The following is a 22,213-nucleotide window of genomic DNA, read 5'->3' as shown; positions in this document are numbered from 1 at the left end:
ATAGTTATTTCAATTATATTGCCCTTTCCTAGTTCTTTTAAAATAATGGCATAATAGTTTAGGTAGACCTTGTCAAATTATACCGATTAAAAATATTTTTCTTTTAAATCTTTTACAAATAATGTTTACTCAATTCTTATTTAACCATGAATACATAAAATAATCTAGCTTATTATACTTAACTTTTATAAATATTTTTCAGTGTAGAATAAAACCAAAGAGAATCTTTCTAAAAATATATTTTAATACTATGGTTATAGCGGCTATAGTATAGTGCCACGGTCACACTTTTCACGTTCCTAAGGCGCTACGCATGTGCCCGTTTGGTCTAGTAAACAAAACTGAATCCTTGCCTAATCTATTCAAAGTTCATTTTTGCATATCAACTTTAGTAGATTGCAAAATTGAACTTATAATCAAAGATTTGAAATAGAACACAGAAAAATGAACCCCATTATTATAAGCTCAGTTCATTTTTGCAGGACAAGGTAAGAGAATAGAGATAGATGGATTAGACTTTTATGATTTCTATACAACACTGAGCTCTAGCAAGATGAACGAAAAATCTAATTCTAGACTTACAAGTGAAGGAAAACCAATTTTAATAATGAAATTAGGATTAAAATCTACAAGATATGTCTGGCACAACAGTAACTTATTTCGATACGAATTATCTAAACTTAAATCTAAATTCACAGCTCAAATTGTTGCGGTCTTCTTCATACTTTCAGTATTAGAAGAGGACAGCATGTCTTTTGTAATCTTTCTTTTCTTTCTTTCTTTTTCTAATCAATTTTGGCATTCAAGTTATGTTTACCAGATCAACTTAGACCACATTATAATGTAGATAAAGCTATCTTAAATCCATCACGGCCATTTAAGTACGTAATTCTAACAAAAAGAGCATGACAAAATCGTAAAAAAGTTTAAGTACATAGAGAAATAAGTACAGAAGGACCATTCAAATTTGATTCTCACGTCCAGAACATAAAACACAAGTTAACTACAAAATTCAGTCGAATTCGAATGTTACAAAGAATAGCTCAAAGATATATCTTTGTCTCACTCATGCTCCAACCAAATTGCAATAAAGTCCAAAATACCGTGACGTGCAAACTCGATAGGCCTTATCACGTGCGCCCAAGGTCCACAATAGCGTGTTCGTAGCGGGTATCACAGCTCAGAGCATCTTGGACGAGAGACCGAGTTCAAGCTGTAGCTCCTGTATGGATTCTTTCTTGAGTAGTGGCTTGCGGTCGCTCTCTTTTGCCTTTTTTGGATTCTTCTTCTTTGTCAGCCTAGAAGAGAAGATTGATTTAGGATTGATAACAATAAAATAAGCTATAACAAAAGGGTGAAACTTAGGATGATAGATAATAAACCGTAAAATTAATTCATTTTAAAAATATTGCTTTTGTAAACACTTCGGAATGTAAAATGACAAGATTAAATAAGCTCAAAGTTGCACAGCGTGCTATGGAGAGAGCTATGCTCGTTGTTTCTTTACGAGATCGAATCAGAAATGAGATCCGTCTGACGTAGCCCGACGGATAAGCAAGCTGAAGTGGCTGGGCACATAGTACACAGAACTGACGGCCGATGGGGCAGCAATTTCTGTAGTGGAGGCCACGTAAAAACGCAGCGTAGGACGCCCACCACCAAGGTGGACCGATGACCTCATAAAGGTAGCAGGAAGGCGCTGGATGCAGGCCGCTACCAACCGGCCTTAGTGAAAATCATTGGGGGAGGCCTATGTTCAGCAGTGAACGTCCTATGGCTGAAATGGTGATGATGATGATTAACCCTCGACGTATAAAGAGGGGTGTCTCTACCGATTTTTATACCGTTTTCGTACTCAACACGACGATCTCACCTGTTGACGACCCCATCCGGATGGTCCATCATCCGGATGATGTCGGCCTGGTCGGCAGATGTCCCGCACGGCGCGGAACTTGCCGCAGTTGTTCAGATGCTCCTTCTCGAGGCGGAAGAAGACCGTTTTCATACATAACACGTATCTCACCTGTTGACGACCCCGTCCGGATGGTCCATCATCCGGATGATGTCGGCCTGGTCGGACGAGTCGAGCGGCGCCACCGAGATGTCCCGCACGGCGCGGAACTTGCCGCAGTTGTTCAGATGCTCGTTCTCGAGGCGGAAGAAGTTCCATATGAAACGTCTGTGGGTGGAAATTGATTGGTGTTATGAGTATACAAAGCATGAAAACTACAATCAAAACAGCACAATGAGGGTTTTCGCGTATGCAAAATCCGCCAAATGGCAATACGTAGACGCGAGGTCCAAATGCTGCATGATAGGTTATTTTTGACATGACATTGACAGACATGTCAAAATCCACCAATCACGCAGCAGTCAGACCCCACATACACGTTCCGCCATCTAGCGGATCTTTCATACGCGAAAACCCTCATTTAGACGGTTCCATCGGTAGGTAGAGATCTTTCAGAGAATGTAGAAAGTATTTATGCCATTTAAATATGGGACAATGGTTGGATTTGAGTAGCAGAATCAAAAAAAAATGTAAACAATTTTATTTTCCATATTTTTTTTTATTTCGATAAAAATCGTCAAAAATATCTGTTATAATGCGAACAGCTGAGAATTCACTGCCTACTGTTTGTTATCTTTCCCAAGCACTATAATCTGGGCTTCTTCAAAGCGAGAGTTGATCTCACTTAATAGCCGAGCTAGGATGCGCGCTGTGATAAAATCTTATCGATGATTTTACATGACAAATGTATGAGCTTATCCATATAACATCGATAAAAAGGTAAGATAAAAGCTTATCGCGGCGCTGATCCTATACCTACAGGTGTGATTGCAGTTAAATATCTGCTTTTAAATTTAATTATTTGCTCTGTCTGTAACCATTCTTTATATACTCAACATCAAATAAATCGCACCTTCCGCGACGCGAACTTTAAAGATTTTCTTCTGACATAATCATGGTGCCCCAACAATATTGGTGTTATTTGAAAGCCCAATAAATAAACTTAAAGAAAAACACATTTTATTTTTTATAAACAATTAACAGGTACCATAAATGTCACATGAAAAAAGGCCTTACTTGGGGCTCACCTCTGGGATCAATTAGACCAATTTTTGTGGTTATAGAACCAAATAATGATCTTACGTGTCTTTTTTAACAGATGGATAGCGATTAATCCCAACTTAACAGTTTTATAGCCTTAAAAGTTGGCTCAAGCGTAACTACCAATTTTTTCAAGAAGTGACTCTGGATCCTTCTAAAACACATTTTTGGGATAAAAACCTTTCCTTTAATGAAATGAAGGTTAAAACTAGGCTTTCAAATGCAACCAATGTTGGTGGGAAGTGGGGATGCATACGTTTTAGAAGTGCTTGTTGCGGGAGGTGTGATTTATTTGATGCCGAGTGTATTTGCATGTCATAGGCTATGACTAAATAGGTCTTATGTAACATTATATCAAATAAGAACTGCTCTGTAACCAGCTATTTAAGGCAAATAAATGATTATATTTATTTATTTGTGCTGCAAAAACCTTAGATTATTTTCGTTTCTCACCGGAAGACTTCTAGCGGCGCGAGAATGGAGATCATGGTTTCCGCGCCGACGAGCTTATTCTCGGTAAGCACGAACGACGCCGTCCAGATGAAGCGCAGCACGAAGTCTTCTACTATCGCGAAGTAGTAGAACTGGAAGGAGAAATCAAAATCAAAACCAAAAATATTTCATTCAATTTAGACCACACAGGTGGCACTTATGAACGTCAAAATATCATCATCATCATCATCATCATGTCAGCCATAGGACGTCCACTGCTGAACATAGGCCTCCCCTAATGCTTTCCACATTGATCGATTGGTAGCGGCCTGCATCCAGCGCTTCCCTGCTACCTTCACGATGTCGTCGGTCCACCTTGTAGGTGGACGTCCCTCGCTGCGCCTTCCGGTACGCGGCCTCCATTCCAGAACCTTGCTGCCCCATCGGCCGTCAGTTCTGCGCACTATGTGCCCTGCCCATTGCCACTTCAGCTTGCTAATCCGTCGGGCTATGTCAGCGACTTTAGTTCGTCAAAATATAGTAAATAAAAAAAAAGGTAGCCCTTATGGGGCACTTTACATGTCTCCTTATCTTTTGGGCTCTACCAGGCCCTACCCTACCCTACCTAAATATTACACAAAGAAGAAAAAGAAACATTTGTTACGATGGACATCACAAAGACAAAAAGGCAAAAAAGACAAAACTGTAGCAAATAATCAAAATCAAAAATATTTATTCAGTTTAGACCACAAGTGGCACTTATGAACGTCAATAGAAAATAATAAAAAAAGAAAAGGTAGCCCTTATGGGGCACTTTACATCCTTATCTTTTGGGCCCTACCAGCGCTTCGAGACGAACATATGGCAAGTGCTGAGAAGAAACGCCGGAACAAACTCAGAATATTAAGAAAGAAAAAGAAGGTGTGCTGAGCAGTCCCACCTTATCGCAACAGCGATGGGACCTTACTTAGCCTATGCCGTGACCCACAATGACGAAGGCCACGCTAGTTTTTAGTGTGCCCCATGCCGAGTGAGAGTCACGAACTATAACTTTTATTTTATAACCTACTACATAAAATAAAATAGGTTTTTCAACTCCTCCTATATTCTTCTCCTGATTAAATTCGTGGCAGGATCCTTGATAGTAAGTGATTCCCAGGACTGCTCAACTTTTACTGGTTGAGTTTCATTGGAGATAAACTGTAGACCCTGGCTATACACTAATTTCATTAATGGAAAGAGAGGTGGAATTATTAGTCTCTTACGTTTACACGAATTTACATCAGTAACAAATTAACACCGCGCGATCTTACTACTATCGACCTTATCACCTGGCAGTAAGGCAGCTAATAACTCACCCCGGGGCTGTAGACTATCTCCTCGCGTAGAAACTTGTTCTCAGCGTTAGGTCCGCAGCTGAACAGTCCCCAATCCATCTTCACGTCCCACGTGTAGGTATACAACGAGGAGACCAGCTGGCACGCGAACCACGCGTATAGGAACGGGTTGTCGTACGGGTCGGTGTATTGATCTGAAAATGCATTAAAAATCAATATAAAACTCATTAAAATTGATAAAATTGAATTATTTTTTTCAGGTATTTTAATCCTACTACTGCTTGGATAATAAATAGGCCAGTGCTGAGAAGCAGAAGCAGCGCAAGAAACTCAGTCACTATCGTAAGGACTTATAAGATTTTAATTGTACTCGTCTGAGATAATTGTTTGACCATTTCTTTTGTAGATCTGTAGCGGCCACCTTCTAGGCAGACTTTTAAACAGACCGTGGTAAATGGTTGTTTATAGCATATATACTCCTTACTATCATTTCAGCCCCAGGACACGTCCATTGCTGAACGTAGGACTCCCCTAATGATTACCAGATCCACCTTTGCTTGCTGTTTGTGTCACACCTGCCACGAAATAGTTGAAAACAGTTATGGAAGTGTATGAAAGGAAAGATTCTTGTGGAATTTTGTCCACAAGATTTACAATCCTTTTGCTAGCTCCTCTCTTTGCTGTGAATATCAAAAGAGTCCTGGGAACTATGTTCCCACCAATCACTCACCGCTATAAATTCCCCGTAGCGTCACGAACAGCACCACGAAGAAAGTAGTGGAGTATTTTCCAGATGCGAGAACGCCTCCGTGACGTGACGTGTGTAGACTATGTTGTCGACACACGTCACTATCACTATGTACCAGCGCTGTGTCGAGGGCATGTGGGGAATGAGTTCCCACTTCCCACCAATCACTTACCATAAAAACCCCGTAACTATATACCATTGCTGTCAATAGTTCGTCACACCCAAAGTGTTCAAAAAGTTGACAAAGCACACCCTTATTCCAATTGCAACAAAGGATGTGTTGCAAACGTTTTAGCTACTTTGAGAGTCACGAACTACTTATTTGACGCTGACAGTACCAGCGCTGTATCGAAGACAAGTGGGGAATATATTTCCCACTTACCGCTATAAATGCCCCGTAGCGTCGCGAACAGCACCACGAAGAAAGTAGTGGAGTACTTCCCCGCGTTGACCAGATGCGGGAACGCCTCGCGACTGTCCCGGTACCGCCGCAGGCACTGCCAGAAGCGCGTCCAGGCCGGGACTATGTTGACGACCGCTTGCGTCACTAGTGCCAGCGCTGTGTCGAGGGCAAGTGGGGAATGAGTTCCCACTTCCCACCAAACACTTACCGCTATAAATGCCCCGTAGCGTCGCGAACAGCACCACGAAGAAAGTAGTGGAGTACTTCCCCGCGTTGACCAGATGCGGGAACGCCTCGCGACTGTCCCGGTACCGCCGCAGGCACTGCCAGAAGCGCGTCCAGGCCGGGACTATGTTGACGACCGCTTGCGTCACTAGTGCCAGCGCTGTGTCGAGGGCAAGTGGGGAATGAGTTCCCACTTCCCACCAAACACTTACCGCTATAAATGCCCCGTAGCGTCGCGAACAGCACCACGAAGAAGGTAGTGGAGTACTTCCCCGCGTTGACCAGATGCGGGAACGCCTCGCGACTGTCCCGGTACCGCCGCAGGCACTGCCAGAAGCGCGTCCAGGCCGGGACTATGTTGACGACCGCTCGCGTCACTATGTACCAGCGTTGTGTTTCGAAGGCATCTGGGTAATTGAGTTGTGTGTTAAGAATAGGGATGTTATGGATATGTAGTTTCGGTTATGGATACGGTTACGGATATAAGAATAATATTATACCGGTTTCGGTTACGGATATTTTTTTATTTCGGATATCCTACAGTTTCGGTTACGGTTACGGATATATGTGCTTTAGAATGCAATTTGCAATAGCTGTTCAGCACGGTTCATTCATGGCCGCACACTTTGCATCGAATAAAAGGTAATAAAAAAATAAAAATTTATACTAGATGGCATTATAAAGGTAAATCAGGCTGTTATGCCTTTACATAATATACAAAAAACAATTTAAACTGCCTACATCCGAAACTTGAATCGGTTACGGTTTCGGATATTTTTTTATTTCGGATATCCGAAAGTTTCGGTTACGGTTACGGATATCCATAACATCCCTGGTTAAGAAACGATGGATAAAACTACATTCGAACTGAAGCTAAAGATCGTTTCATCCACGAAGGCGCGCCCCACCATTCTTCCGCTAATGTTTGAGTGTTATCGGTACACGCTAAATCATCCATGAGTGCACACGCACACTACAATAATGACGCTCGGATTGCTCGGATCAAACTCCCCGCACCCCGCGCTTCCTTTGACCAAAATTGGTGGGGCGCGTCTTCATGGATGAAACGAACTTTAAAAGTATTATTACCATTTTTGCATTTAGGGCCTACGATAAAACTTGATATACTAGTGTTGAGAAGTGGAAGCATGAGGCATGTCTCGAATAGGAGATGTGATCATGTGACAACTAAAGTCAATATTTTTGCATTAAAAATATCCACGTTTGACGTCACTTATACAGTTAATAAACGAAAATGAGCCAGCTGTTTATACAGAAATATAAATTCGTCTTTTTATAAGTTACAGGTCAAAGGAAATATTTGTAAATAATTTTCGATCCTTTAATAAGTCGCATAAGTGGTTCGTTAGTGTTACTTAGTGTTATTGTGTAAACCTTGGTCGTAAATAAATATGTACATAAGAGTGCGTATTAAAATTGTTTCTGGTTCAATCCGTCCCGGACTGTGTTGAACTCACTGTTAACGCTGAACCAGTCACCGCCTGCCACGTAGAAGGCGATGAGGTAGTGGAAGTCCAGGAAGGCGTTGGCGAAGGAGTTCCATTGGTCCGCCAGCCAGAAGTCAGCGAACAGCACTGGCACGAATGGCGCCGCGAGAATCCGCCCCTGGTCATGAGAACATTTTTATGTTGTTGGATTGCCAATAAATAACGGACGTTTCTGACTGTGTATCCTATTTACTTACAAGGTAGATAAAATAAATTCATTGGAATTTTATAAAACCCACTTTATAAAATCTCCATTCGAAGGAGTTGATTTTCTGATTGATAACTGAATTTTTTCAAGAATATTAACCACATTATTTGAAAAAAGTAATGGGAATCAAATTGTAACTGACGACATAAAACGATGATACTCGCAGGTAGTAAAGAAAATCTAACACGACCATAACCCAAATGCATAAAATTGCATTGTCAAATACGTCTATCTATCTATACAATATCCTACTAGATACTCAATGCGGGTCGTGCATTCCCATCAGACATAAGACGTTAACCCATCTGATATAACATGCTTTCGTTCTGCTAAATAAATAATACCAAAGCATACTCACACATATCCTCAAGAACCAGAACCGCGCTTCGTGTCGAAACACCTTCAGAGGGTTCATAAGAAAGGCCAGCATTATTACTACTAGAGCTAGTGGGTTCACAAAGGGTGGTATACTGAGACTCGCGCTATAAATAAAGCTGAGTATACTTAATGCCCAGACCACCCCTAGTATCGCTGCAAGCTCCATCAAATCTTGTTCTGACAAATGATTTCTGGGGTCCAACTCGAAGATTAATACATGGTTGACCCCTGAAGACCGCCAGCCGTAGACGTTTATGCCAATTAGGAATATGAATTCTACTAGAAGGAACGGGCCTCGGTACAATCGGAAAGCTGTCTTGAAGTTGTCTGTGGCACCTTCGTGGAATAACGCTAGAAGAGAAAAAAGATTTGTTAGTAAAATAATACTTGTGTAGTGTAAATAAGGTAGAAGATTTATGAAAGCAAAATTTTTCGAATATTATTTATGACTCCTGCGAGATTATACGAGTTTTCGGTCAAGCGGTGATCACTCATCCGATTAAGGGATTAGTTCTGAAGCTTTTCGGGATAATCGACATAAAGTTTTGAAGCTATTATTGAGCTACACAATAACCCTTTGTGTATGTTTCATTTCAAGATCCTATTAATTACTAGCTAGAAATAAATACCACTTTTCCCATGTCATTTATCAAAAATTGATGACAGCAAAATTATGTGACTTCATAATAATAGTAAGTATTCATTCATAGAGGAATATACGCTAGTCATGACTTCAAGATTTATGTTCTATTGTACGAGACATTGTAAAAATCTAACGTCCGTATTTAAAAAGTTTAAAAACATTACTATGAAGTTTCACAGTGCGCGTGGACGCACAGGGTGACACATGAACAAATCACAGAGCTCTATTCAACGCTGTGCGTTCGATTTGCTGCTTCACTTAATCAAGCATCGTTTGTGAATACGGGCGTAAGTGTTGCAGTTAAATAAACAACTTCATCATCACATAATCATGGTATAATCAAGTTTGTATGCTACTTTAGTTTCTTCAAAACCCGTCACGTCTTGAGGAGTACTCCAAATCCTCCATTTGCCTCTGGTAAATATAGGTCATTCTCCTGCACTGGAGATTAATGCCCGTTTTCACCATCAATCCCTAATTTTTAAGTGATCCCTATGGTAAAAAATACAGGAATTTTGTTTACATAGGGGTCACATAAAAATTAGGGATGGATGGTGAAAACGGGCATAAATCAACTAAATGACCATAAATATACGAAATATAGAGGGTCGTTCTCTTGTAATGGAGATTATCCTACTAATATTATAAATGCAAAAGTTTGGGTGTCTGGGTGGATGTTTGTTACTTTTTCACGCAAAAACTACTGAACGGATTTTGATGAAACTTTACAGTATTATTCTTTATAACTCAGAATATGGAGAAATATGGCGATCTGTGACAACCTTTTCATGCGGGTGAAGCCGCGGGCAAAAGCTAGTATGAGTTCTTTATCTCTAAGTTTCCCAAAATTTTCCCATGGTCAAAATAATCCCATTATCTCGGTCATTCGCAAACCAAACTTAAATTATACTTGATTTGCAGTAAGTACACATTGACACAGCGATTACTGGATTATCCGCGGTACGCAATCTGATAATGTTTTACGGTCCACCGTTTGTTGTAGGATTTGTGAAATAAACATTTCGTGCTAATATTGCTATAGTTGGACCTTGGCTAAGATAATATTAATACTGTATCTTCGTAAACTAAAGAAGTAACTGTATAAGAATTTGTTTGTAGCTTTTATGAGGAGTATTATGCCCGTTTTCACCATCAATCCCTAATGGATAAGTGACCCCTATGAAAACCAAAATTAATAATTAAAAATTAGGGATTGATGGTGAAAACAGGCATTTATAGTTACTTAATTTTAGTAAGTTAGTACAATGTAATATCTACATGCACGTTATTCCTGCTGATTTCTTTTACAGCCTGTATATGTGTCGCAGTAAGATAGATAAAGCCGTAATATAGTTATATCCCTAGGGATATAATTATATACCGTAACATAGTTATACGAAAGCGATTCATTACTATCTCACTAGGAATATAGTTATAAAACGGTCCAAGTTTATGCATAGATTCGAGTCGAATCCCATTTTTTCTCTGATGCTAAGGTCGAATCATTCGACCTTAGCATCAGAGAAAAAATGGGATTATTCCCATCTCTCGTTCCCACCGCTGCAACTCCTGTGTAGCAAGGATCTACAGCTTGACCGCCAATAAAAAACGCAACCAGTGAAGGTCAAGTTTGTCCCGGGGGAAACTTAAACTGTCATTGGACCCGCAACCAAATCAATCAGAAGAATATAGGACGAGTTCGAAGTTAAGGTTCGACAACTGGGAAAACTGGGCAAGGACGCTACCAACCGGGCGATGTGGAAATTATTGGGGGAGGCCTATATTCAGCAGTACATGTCATGTGACTGAAATGATGATGATGAACTGGGCAAAAACTTATCTCGTTACATCATTAACACCTGTATTCACAAACTATGCTTGCTTAAGTGAAGCAGCAAATCGAACGCATAGCGTTAAATAGAGCTTTGTGATTGGTTCGTGTACGACTCTGTGTGTCCACGCGCACTGTGAGACCTGATAGTAATGTTTGTGAATACGGGCGTAAGGTATCTCATTAATCCATTGAATCCACTCACCTGACAGCACAACGGTGATAAACAGCACAATAAACGAGCCCGAAAACAGGCCCACTTTGAACGTCGTCCACGGGCTCTGCTGTTCTCCCAGCGGTGGGACCCTGAGTTTCTTCATAGCCTTCTGTCGGTCTCCTCCCTCTAAGTCGTTGGTAACAGCCGCCTCTGTGTCGCTGATGAGCCGATCGATGTCTTTGTTGGTGTAGAAGTGGGAAGTTTCCACGTGGACAGCTCGCCATTGCGCCCCGTTGCTTACGTTTAGCAGCTGGGGAGAGTGAGCTAGTTAGTTTGACGAGAAATAAAAACGACGAACGATCATAGCAAGTTCCAATTTCTTATTGTTTTGGACCGTAGGGCAAGGGAATATGACAAAAAATATGGCGGGAAATATATTACCACTGCGATAGTTGACCGTCGCTGGAGGCTTTTGTTACGTCAAACATCAGCAAGACTGATATTGAGAGAAGTCTGTGCTTCAGTTAAGTAAACCGTGTCAACGTTTTTACGGTTTCCTATCACACTGATCCACAACCGCGCACCTACGTTATACCTTTCATAAGGGATCTTAGCGATAGACTAATGCCCATTTTCACCATCAGACCCTAATTTTTAAGTGACCCCTTTGAAAACAAAATTCCTGTTGTGTTACCATATAGGGGTCGCTTAAAAATTAGGGATTGATGGTGAAAACGGGCATAAGCATTCCTAACTAGACGGATAGGGATTGTCACGAAATATATGAGGGAAAGTTCAGTTGTGCTTCAGACATAAAAGTGACGTGATAACTTAGTTACGTCACGTCATGACACCCCTCCTGCATTTTTCCATTATCGCAAGAACTTGCTCAGTAAAAAACAATACCTGTAGCGATAGGACATTGTTAGCATTAATTTACTATACCTACACTACACGAAATAGGTATATGGGTTCAAAACATTTCATATCTTTAATCTCGCTAATCGGTATATTCAGAACTAATAGATTTCTCTTATCTTGATAGTCATAATGTCAATACATCATTCAATATGATATCTTTAAAGCGGAACCAGCTGGTTCCACATTTATTTGTTTTTGGTCTGTCAAAACAGTGAGTAATATGAGGAAAAATTTCGTAGTTTTCTTTTACCGACTTTTTAAACAGTAATACAATACTGAAGATAAGTATAGCTTGAAGTTGAAGGCTAGTTTAGCTCTCTGAAGCGGTTTTCTAATACAAATAAGTCATGTCGATTATGTTTCGTANCGGAAGGATACCTACGCTACATCTTTCTTAAAGGATCTTAGCAATAGAGTAAGCATTCCTAACTAGATCGAAAGGAATTGTCACGAAATATTATTATATCAGGGAAACTTCAGTTATGGTTCAGACATAAGTGACGTGATAGCTTAGTTACGTCACTTAATAGAGTCCCGAATCCTTTACATTACCGCAAAACCTACTCAATTAAACGCAATATACCTGTAGCGTATAAACAATACATTGTTGGCATTAATTTACTATACTTACACGAAATATAGGTTCAAAACATTTCATTATCTTTAATCTCGCTTATCGGTATATTCAGAACTAATAGATTTCTCTTATCTTGATAGTCATAATGTCAATACATAATTCAATGTGATATCTTTAAAGCGGAACCGGCTGGTTCCACATTTATTTGTTTTTGGTCTGACAAAACAGTGAGTAATATGAGGAAAAAATTCGTAGTTTTCTTTTACCGACTTTTTAAACAGTAATACAATACTGAAGAGTATAGCTTGAAGTTGAAGGCTAGTTTAGCTCTCGCGTCGTCGCGGTTTTCTAATACATATAAGTCATGTTGATTATGTTTCGAANGTTTCGTATAGCGGTCCTGCGCGAAAAAAAAATATGGCTACATCCATCTCTGCATGTAAAGCAACATAGCGATCTAAATACCACGAAATGGGATACTTTTTGCGAACGTCGCACAGGTTCTCAAACTTATTCGTTGTTACGGTGTGAAACCATAACAGTTCATTAATATCGGTCATCTATCAGGTACTCTGCGGTTTGCTTCGCCGTCGCTTAGTCTCTAGAGGTGCCAACTGACAAACATTTTAAAATCGGCCTCAACCACTGGTTAGTTAAATATGAAATCAATGCACTCACCTTATCGTGCTTCTTCAATATTTTCCTAAATCCTGTATAATTTAAGTTCTGGTAGTTCTGCAGCAGAATCAGGCTGAGATAGAACTCGCTGAACGCGAGTTTCAACTCTTGCACCTTTCTGCGAGGGAGCTGGGCCTTCTTGCTGTCACCCCCACCTTTGGGCTTCACTGTCTCGAAGTGAGACTTCAATTCGCTTTGGAGGGTAGCGAATTTTCGTGTCGCTTCTGCTAGCTTTTCTGTGAGAGAGAAAAATGATTTAAGGTATCTTTTGTTAAGAACAATATACTCATAATGTTTGTTAAAGTAGAGTAGCTCCACGTCAATAACTGGGGATAGGGTTGCCAGGTCCAAAAACACAAAAGCCGGACTCTGTGCTACATTTGGCTGGACATTTTACCCTAAAAGCCGGACATGTGACGGGGGGCAATTAGTGTCATAGCTCACGAGTGAGTACTACCTAACTACCTATAATCATCGGTTGCCCAACCCAACGTCCTGATGCGTGCGCTTCATATTATTCTGTGGCTCGACTTTCGCCTGGCGCGGCAGCCGAATAAAAAGCCTAACAACGGCTAAAGCCGGACACCTGGCAACCCTAACTGGGGAAAGGTGACGTTGAACTGACTGGATATTGGACATTGGAGTGGAGAACATTTAGGCATATCAAACGAGCAATCTCCATTATGGCGCTTCGCTATTTAGTATTTATTGTTGCAAAATCGTACCTATTTCAAAGATATAAGATCCCAGAATATAGTTTCATGTACTGTCTTCCATACATGGTAGAACGATATAATTATACGCTGTTACTGAGCATTAAAGCTATGAAGATAAATCACGTCTGGTTTGTAAATACATGCCCATCCCAGAATGTTGGGCTACCATAATTATGATAGTATGGCATAGTATTAACTTGTGAGCTTATGATCCTAATTGCACTCCCCCCCATATCTATCAGACGTGGCAAGTCAGGGGCCAGGCCTTCTCCCTGGAGAATAATCCTAGATACGCCAATGGGTTTGTAAAAAGTCGAGCGCCGATCGCACGTGCTCACAGTAGTATATCTGCTTTATCTATATATATAAAAATGAAACCCGTTTCGCGTTGTCACGGCATCACGTGTGAACGGCTGAACCGATTTCGATAATTCTTTTTTTTAAATGTTTGTGGAAGTCCAAGGATGGTTCTTACGGAAAAAAATATTAAGAAAATCTCTACGCTAAGGCGGTACGAAGTTCGCCGGGTCAGCTAGTTATAAATAAATAAATAAATCTTTGGACAGTTTCACACAGCGCCAGCTAGCCCCAAAGTAAGCAACTTAATGCTTGTGTTATGGGTGCTAGCTTAACGGATATACTACTTATATACTTTTTTTTTTAAATACATAGATATTATACATAGTAACACCCAGACCCGTCACAGAAATTAAAATTCGTCATTTCAATTTCTGCCCGGCCGGGAATCGAACCCGGGACCTCTCGGCATAGTAGTCCGTTCTGAACCACTAAACCAAACGGCCGACAAAAACAATTATGCACCTTAGAAGGAAATTTTACATTTCAATGCTTTTTTCAGTTTCCTTTGCAGAAAACGTAGGTATTTAACAGGTGATAATGTCATTGGTGCATAATTGCATGAAATTACTTTACTTTGAATACCTGAGTAAAACGTGTTGATTTTCTTGAGTTCCTGATCACAGTAATGGAAGAATGTCTCGTCGAAGTTGGCGAAGTGTCGTGAGAGCACCTCGGGCTCCACATTCTCAGCTGACGGCGCCTCCTCCACCGCCGTGTATAGCATAGCTTTCATCTCCTGTTGGATGAAAAGATAAATAAATAAATGAATAATAAATAAATATCCCTGGACATTTTACACTACGCTTCTAGTCCCCAATTAAGCAAAGCTTGTACTATGGGTACTAGACAACGGATATAAACCTACTTAAATACTTTTTTTTTTGTAAATACATACTTATTATACATAGTAACACCCAGCCCCATCACAGAAATCAAAATTCATCATTTCAATTCTGCCCGGCCGGGAATCGAACCCGGGACCTCTCGGCATAGTAGTCCATTCTGAAACACTACACCAAACGACCGACGGTCAAAACATGCAACAGGTTGTAAAATAGTATATTAACACATTGATGGACAGTAACATCCACGGGTGTTCAGGTAGACGTCATAGTTTTTACTTGTTTTACATTGACACTACTCCCATAGGCAATGTATATGAATAAGTAGTGTCATTTGGGAAGTAATTCTAAACTTGTACTGTACAAGAAAGTGTTAAAAGGATGGGTCCACTGCAATAACAAAACTGATGACCTTTTAATTTTTTTTGGGATGATTGTTTAATGGTCTTTAAATGGCTGCAAAGGTAAAAACTAGTGCCTGTGAAACCAGAAGTGGAATTGTGTAAAGCAATTTTAATCATTTGACAATTCATAATGTACGATAAAGTCAGTTAAACAAAGCCTATGACAGGATAATCGTATGTTATGAACTGTCAAATGATAACGATTACTTTACACAATTCCACCTCAGATGAAAAAGGTTAAACAGTGGACCCCTTTAAACTTTGGTGCCACAGATGATTACTTCTTTGCATTCTGGCGAGTCTTCCTGAGATCCCAGTCAACTTAGCAATATATTCAGAAGTTAGATGTATTATAATATGAATTTAGAATATTGATAATTATAATCCTTCCTTTGTTATAACACCAATATTAATGTCTTGCTCAGGCAATTTCATTATCTTGACCATTTGTCATGTCTGTACAAAAATATATAATTACTCATTGCTATACACTTGTTTGTAAACAAGGTTGTTACATGATTTTGTTAAAAAGAGAAAACACAATTTTGTAAATAAACAATAGGAGTTTTGTGAATATGTCATGTAAATAAAAAGCTTGGATTGTTCTGATATAATACTTAATACATAAATATAATGGTGTATGAGGCAATTTGCAATTGTAGAGTTCAAAGTTAAGCTTAATAGTGGTCTGGTAGTAAAATTATTGGTAAAGCATATGGAAACAAAACATTTACTCCTCAACAACAGCTTGTTCATTGATAATATTTCAGTAGGAGATAAATAAGGCTATTTACTATCTAAAACAAACTGATAAGTTCAGATTCTCATCTGTTTAGATAAGAGGAAACTTTGTGCAATTGCATAAACATACAATCCACAAACAAGATTTAAATAGAGTCAGGGACAACTGTAATAACTCAATATGACAAATAACCATACAGGAAAAGGGAAGACAGATATTCTTAGGAATAACTGGAATTGTATGATCACCAAGGGCAAAGTGAGACAGCCTGACATGTTCCATTGAAAAATTCTATTGATTGATAGAAAACCTTAACTTCTCATTAACACTTTAAAGTTGATTAAAGTGTCAAGAACCAGTGGCCATCAAATTACTGAGGAGACCACTCTGAACAGAATAAAAAAATATTTTTTATTTTCAACATACCTCATAATTAATATATTGCTTCCGCCACTCAGGCGTGATGTGAGCACTCAAGTGTTCCGCGAACTTCATCTTGGCACCCTAAGGCACGACTGTATCACAACGACCACCAACAAATACTGAAATCGCAGTAGTTTCCCGTCTAGTTTGTTTTATGATAACCGAGGAATGATGACCTCATTGCGCCTAAACTAACACTAACTAACATTGGAATGGTTAACTTGCTTATGTATTTTGCGCAACAGTACCTAAAATTAATATTTTATGGAATAAAAACAACACTTTAGAAAGATAATTTTCTAAAAAGATTTACAAAAGTTGTATCGTATGACGTTTGTTTTGGATGATTGACATTGACAGAGAGAAATCTGATGATTTTGACATTTGCGTTCGGAAATACAAAATACCACAGACAATGATATAAGTAATAAAATAGAAAGTCCACTGGTAGAGAATACTGCATGGCTTTTTATTTCCGATAGAAATAACCAATAACTTACAATGGGTTTAAGCGCACGAATGTAATAATTTGAAATTAATAAATCTCAACAAGTGCGATAGGATTGATTGGTTTGGCAACCATTAGGCCACTTATTTTGCAAATACATAATACTTCAAAGATCTTTGGGTCACAAAATAAGAAATTCTTGAAAATAATAATTATAATTTTTAATGAACAAGCAAATCATTTTTTATTCTCTTTATTTTCTATGTTTTTATTCTCCTTATCTTTGACATTGAATAAGTTTTGGTTGATATTTTCAGGAATAACTCTTGCAACTTTCCTCGGTTCTTTTGTCAAGGTTTTTGGACACTGCATCTCGGACCAGCTAATGGGCACCATGTTGATTCCTTGGGGAGAGCCCTCGGCTGTAGCTATGACTACACCGAGCTCGTTTTCTGCTGTTGAAAGGTGGTACCAGTGGATTTCAGTCATGGGAAGCTGAGTGGAGAGTCAAGGATAAATTTTTAAAAATAATAATTACGTACACAAATCTCAACAATGAGGACTATCGTTTTTATACTTAACAGCTGGCACCCCTGGCGATTGACAGGACCTTACTCTACAGTGGCGCCATCTTCATGATGCAAATGTGATAGTCCTCCTACCAGTTTAGCGCTCACCAGTTGGTGCCACTGTCTTCGCTACTAGCAAGTGACAGGACCTTACTCTACAGTGGCGCTAACTGGTGAGCGCTAAAACGATAGCCCTCATTAAAGAAATATAACTTCCCAACTATCTTTTTAATCTTTTGGTTGTGATTTTTCTAGGCTCCAAAGTAGGCCAAGAATTGCAAACTGCAATAACTTGAAACCAGAATTTATAGAAGTAAATAGTTTCTATAGTTATTTTAAAGGATACAACTCTAGCCAATATGACATCGCCAGGTCTGAAACACTTGTACGGGTCTATTCTGTCCTTGTCTGTTGATTTTATGTCTTCCTTTTTCAAAACGCCCCTGTATGGCCTGACCAGTACCGATGAGCCAACGCATAAGATCACACATTGTACCATGCGGGAGTTAACTACTGTCACCTTGCAGGTCACTATATCTCCACTTCTGGGTAAAACACTTGGCGTTCTAGGACTTACAACTGATATTACTGTGGCCTGAAATTAAAATAAAAAAAATATTATCAAGGAAGAGAATGAAATAACGTTTGTTGGCATTATGTACTATTTTGTAGAGTAATTAGTGAAAAGGTTACATTGAATACCTTAGCAACTTCATCCTGTTCAGTCTTCAAGATTCCCGCCAAAGTAGCATAAATGTATCCTTTCAATTCATACGTGCCAGGCCCTGAGATATGTTCTGCGTCAGATAAACTTAGCCGCATACCAGGGATACATATTTTGCCAATTCCTTTTAACTTTTCCTTATCCATGTTTGAGAAGATGGACTTGGTAAATTGAGGTTATATTTTGACTGACCAAGAGTATCAAGGGTTGATTGTCCAATATAGGTACCTCTGAACGTTTACTAATAACAAAATTGACCAAAAATTACCGAATTGATGAAAAAAGAGCTGTTTTTTTTTAATTTTTCATGTAAAAACAAGTTTTGTAAATGTTTTCAAACTTTCGTTTTTGACATCTACTGATTGACAGTAATGACAGTTCTCTAAAAGACCACAGATAATATCAGATTAGTGATGTTCGAATACGGATATTTCGGATACCTTACACTAATAAATAAAATCGCATGTATAGCCGTTGCATTATTCTTCGAATGGGCGTGTTCTTTTTGAGATTTATGTAGTTTTTGGAACTAATGATTTCTAAACTACGTTTTCAATACTTTTTCATGAGTTTTCGTGCAGTGTTGAGAAAATAATAAAAATAAAGGAACAGTGACTTTGCTTGGTGGAGACGTGTCACGTCAGCCGGTTTGATTGACATTTGACAATTGGTTTATACGTTTGTATGGTGCTGTTTTATGTGAATTCCTCCAAGTTCCCCTGCATATCCTGATAGAAATGCTTACTAAATTCGAGACAAAATCGGCGAGGGTAAAAGGAATATCATTTCACGCCAAACGACCATGGGTTTTGGCGAGTTTGCACAATGGGGTGATTCAGCTTTGGGATTACCGTATGTGTACTTTACTGGAGAAATTTGATGAGCATGACGGTCCTGTACGTGGCATTTGCTTCCACAGTAATCAACCTTTATTTGTGTCGGGAGGAGATGACTATAAGATCAAGGTAAGGAGAGTTGTGACACGTTAAAGTTGACTGATACTTTACGCCATGTTTTCGTCATTTCTTACACGTCCCTGCAATTAATGTTGGCTATTATTACTTAGATAGTCGAGCAAATGATAACTGAAGCGTCATCCATAATAAATCTTTGAACAGTTAATATAAATTGCATGTTTTGTTATGACTCAGTTCCAGGAGTATTGAGGCATTTGGAACACTTCCTGTCATCAAGACAGGAGTTTTGTTTGTAATGTTTCCAATTAGTTTCATCACACTTGTGTTTTTAAAAGCATTCCTTGCATCATAGCCATGATTTTTCCAATTGGAGCTCTTTTTTCTCACTTTAATTTGATTCATATATCCTATTAAGTTGTTACATTTGATATAATGTAAGAGCTCTTAACTATACTAAGTAAATCATACATATTTTATAGTTATAAAGATAAGCTCACCAGTACTTGAAATATTTCAAGACTTTTAAATGTGTAAATAAACAGTCAAATAAATCATATTGTAGTCCATTTGTAATTTATCTCATGTTTACTACTATATTTTTTTTAGGTATGGAACTACAAGCAGAGAAGATGCCTCTTCACCCTACTGGGGCACTTAGACTACATTCGCACAACATTTTTCCACCATGAGTACCCATGGATATTGAGTGCTTCAGATGACCAGGTATGTAACTAGTAATTTAAGATATTTAGAAAGAAAGAAGAAAAAATACCATAGCAAATAATTTAAAGAAAGCATGGGGAGTGTAGCTCAAATGATGTGTTGTACACATCCCCTCTTACGACAAAAAGTTACACTCTAGTTCAGTGTTTTTCAACCTGTGGGTCACGACCCCCTGGGGGGTCGCCAAGCGTCTGTAGGGGGGTCGCGAGAGGTCGTAAAAACTACCTCAGTAAAAGAATCAGTAAAGTTATAATGATAGATTTATCCGAAATCTAATTATCCAAATCCATCCAAATGTTGTATGGGTTGAAATATTCGGTCCCTACTACATCTTTGTAACATTATAAAATGCATGAAAAAAAAGCGAGAGGTCGGGGGGTCGCGAAATATTTTTTCATACCAGGGGGGTCGCGTCATGAAAAAGGTTGAAAAACACTGCTCTAGTTGAACCATGGTTCAAATTGACATTTATTTATTTATTTATACTTCAATGCCAAAATTTTAACATTAGGCGAACTTAATGCCATAAGGCATTCTCATCCAGTTTACCTTTAGTATGGAAATGTAATTTATAACTATTAGTCTAATGCTTAACTTTTTGTAATCAGGTCAAAATAATTTTTTGATCATTAGGTGAAAATAAAATATAGTTGTTAATTGTAAGCTATGGTAAAATTGCTATTTTGTTTTTAAATAATGAGTATAACAATGTCTGAATATTTTCAGCCACACCCTATTCAATTGATTTAAATGGTGCTATCACCATTTCCTGATATCACCATGTTATTTATCTACTTAGAATTTTTTGTACGACCAAAAATCTAATTATAATCAATTCTTTCCAGACAATAAGGATATGGAACTGGCAATCTCGTCAGTGCATCAGTGTCCTCACCGGTCACAACCACTACGTAATGTGCGCACAGTTCCATCCCACCGAAGATCTACTGGTCTCCGCCTCGCTGGACCAGTCCGTCCGTGTCTGGGACTTCTCTGGGCTTCGTAAGAAGAGCGTAGCACCTGGACCGGCTGGCTTGGCCGACCATTTGAGGAACCCACAAGCGACTGACCTATTTGGACAGGTTGTATGTACAGATATTATTTTTTTTAAACAGGGATCATCATCATTGGGGCTGTCTTGTCATCACTGGTAATTTTTGGTACTTCTGAAGCTGTGTAATGCATGATAATTTTTTTAAAATATTTTCAGTGCATTAATTTACAACTGGCATCATTGACCTCATTCATATTTAAAAAAAAAATAGATTATTTCATAAAATTTCATAAAATAGTGCATAAAAATGTAATGAACATGTTATCAATTTCTTTGAAACATTTTATCAATCAATTTCATTTTTTTATCATTACTATTCATTTGGTTAATTTAATAGTTTTTCCTTATCTACATATAAATATTTACTGGCATTGAGTTTATTCTTTCTGTTTTTCCCACTAACTCTTTTGTGTTATGTTAAACTAGGTTTATAGCTAAGTTGTTGGTTGTTAATAGGTATAATTACATCATCCTGCCTGTGAATGCATCATCCTTGTCATTGATTCTTTTACAGATGATATCCTCGATAGTTTCGTAGCAGTATTACTATGTTTCCATTTTCATATTATTTATACTTGATCAATTAAAGTCCCAATCTATTTCACCAAATTCAGAAATTGCGCTCACCTCATTATTAATATCAAATCAGATAAAACTTATGTACATATTTATTGCCTAAAATAACATTTAATGATTTCTGTTATTTAACCAAGAAATATAAAATTTCTCAGCACTCCTAAAAGGGCACAATACAATACCTCACTGAATCCTCAAATTTTCCCAATAAATAGCTAAATATCTCACTGACCCTTCACCCTTTCCCAACAAAAGGCTCAATATCTCACTGATTTCTCATCCGCCCCCAAAAAGTAGCTTTATATCTCACTAATCCCTCATCCATCCCCTACAAAAGGCTCAATGTCTCACAGATCTCTCTACCATCCCCTTCAAATGGCTCAATATCTCACTAATCCCTCTACCATCCCCTACAATGGCTCAATATCTCACAAACCCCTCACACCCTCTTCAAAAGGCTCACTATCTCACTGATCCGCCTATCGAGCTCTTCAAAAGGCCCAATATCTCACTAACCCCTCAACCATGCCCTTCAAAAGGCTCAATATCTCACTGCT

General features: G+C 38.7%; 3 protein-coding genes across 3 annotated transcripts in view; 1 reads left to right on the top strand and 2 right to left on the bottom strand.

The window, feature by feature from the left end:
- Nucleotides 1-223: 223 nt before the first annotated feature.
- On the bottom strand, nt 224-16,717 carry LOC114365649 (xenotropic and polytropic retrovirus receptor 1). The gene is made up of 11 exons (XM_028322265.1): nt 16,649-16,717; nt 14,817-14,970; nt 13,159-13,394; nt 11,031-11,292; nt 8,332-8,702; nt 7,736-7,883; nt 6,470-6,664; nt 4,903-5,075; nt 3,566-3,696; nt 2,024-2,179; nt 224-1,298 (listed from the first exon to the last, which is right to left on the bottom strand). Exons 1-11 carry the CDS (start codon nt 16,715-16,717, stop codon nt 1,181-1,183), a joined length of 2,013 nt encoding a protein of 670 aa, XP_028178066.1. The 3' UTR covers nt 224-1,180.
- Nucleotides 16,718-17,309: 592 nt separating this feature from the next.
- Csl4 (exosome component 1 Csl4) lies at nt 17,310-18,740 on the bottom strand. The gene is made up of 3 exons (XM_028322281.1): nt 18,365-18,740; nt 18,009-18,257; nt 17,310-17,588 (listed from the first exon to the last, which is right to left on the bottom strand). The coding sequence occupies exons 1-3, from the start codon at nt 18,530-18,532 to the stop codon at nt 17,331-17,333; spliced, it is 675 nt and encodes a 224-aa protein (XP_028178082.1). The 5' UTR covers nt 18,533-18,740; the 3' UTR covers nt 17,310-17,330.
- A 236-nt stretch (nt 18,741-18,976) lies between these two features.
- The window catches only part of alphaCOP (coatomer subunit alpha), a 31,539-nt gene continuing 28,302 nt past the window's right edge, over nt 18,977-22,213 (top strand). The window contains exons 1-3 of the mRNA XM_028322263.1: nt 18,977-19,351; nt 19,910-20,026; nt 20,872-21,108. Coding sequence (XP_028178064.1) covers nt 19,124-19,351; nt 19,910-20,026; nt 20,872-21,108 — 582 coding nt within the window. The 5' untranslated portion in view covers nt 18,977-19,123. The remainder of the gene's footprint in view (nt 19,352-19,909; nt 20,027-20,871; nt 21,109-22,213) is intronic.

The sequence above is a fragment of the Ostrinia furnacalis genome, unplaced genomic scaffold (assembly GCF_004193835.3).
Source record: "Ostrinia furnacalis isolate ACB-3 unplaced genomic scaffold, ASM419383v2 OfSCF7606, whole genome shotgun sequence".
Classification (NCBI taxonomy): domain Eukaryota; kingdom Metazoa; phylum Arthropoda; class Insecta; order Lepidoptera; family Crambidae; genus Ostrinia; species Ostrinia furnacalis.
Note: the sequence above shows the minus strand (reverse complement) of the source record. Positions and strands in the feature narration are given on the sequence as shown.

Bases quoted from the DNA above. Each gene is read 5' to 3' on its own strand.
- Csl4 (XM_028322281.1), bottom strand. From the start codon at position 18,532: ATGGATAAGGAAAAGTTAAAAGGAATTGGCAAAATATGTATCCCTGGT. The intron at 18,258-18,364 runs GTATTCAATGTA...TTTTAATTTCAG, and splicing joins AACAGGATGAAGTTGCTAAG to GCCACAGTAATATCAGTTGT. The intron at 17,589-18,008 runs GTATCCTTTAAA...CTCTCCACTCAG, and splicing joins ATGTCATATTGGCTAGAGTT to CTTCCCATGACTGAAATCCA.
- LOC114365649 (XM_028322265.1), bottom strand. From the start codon at position 16,717: ATGAAGTTCGCGGAACACTTGAGTGCTCACATCACGCCTGAGTGGCGG. The intron at 11,293-13,158 runs GTGAGTGCATTG...CACTCTCCCCAG, and splicing joins TATTGAAGAAGCACGATAAG to CTGCTAAACGTAAGCAACGG. The intron at 5,076-6,469 runs GTAAGTGTTTGG...ATGCATTTTCAG, and splicing joins GCTACGGGGCATTTATAGCG to ATCAATACACCGACCCGTAC.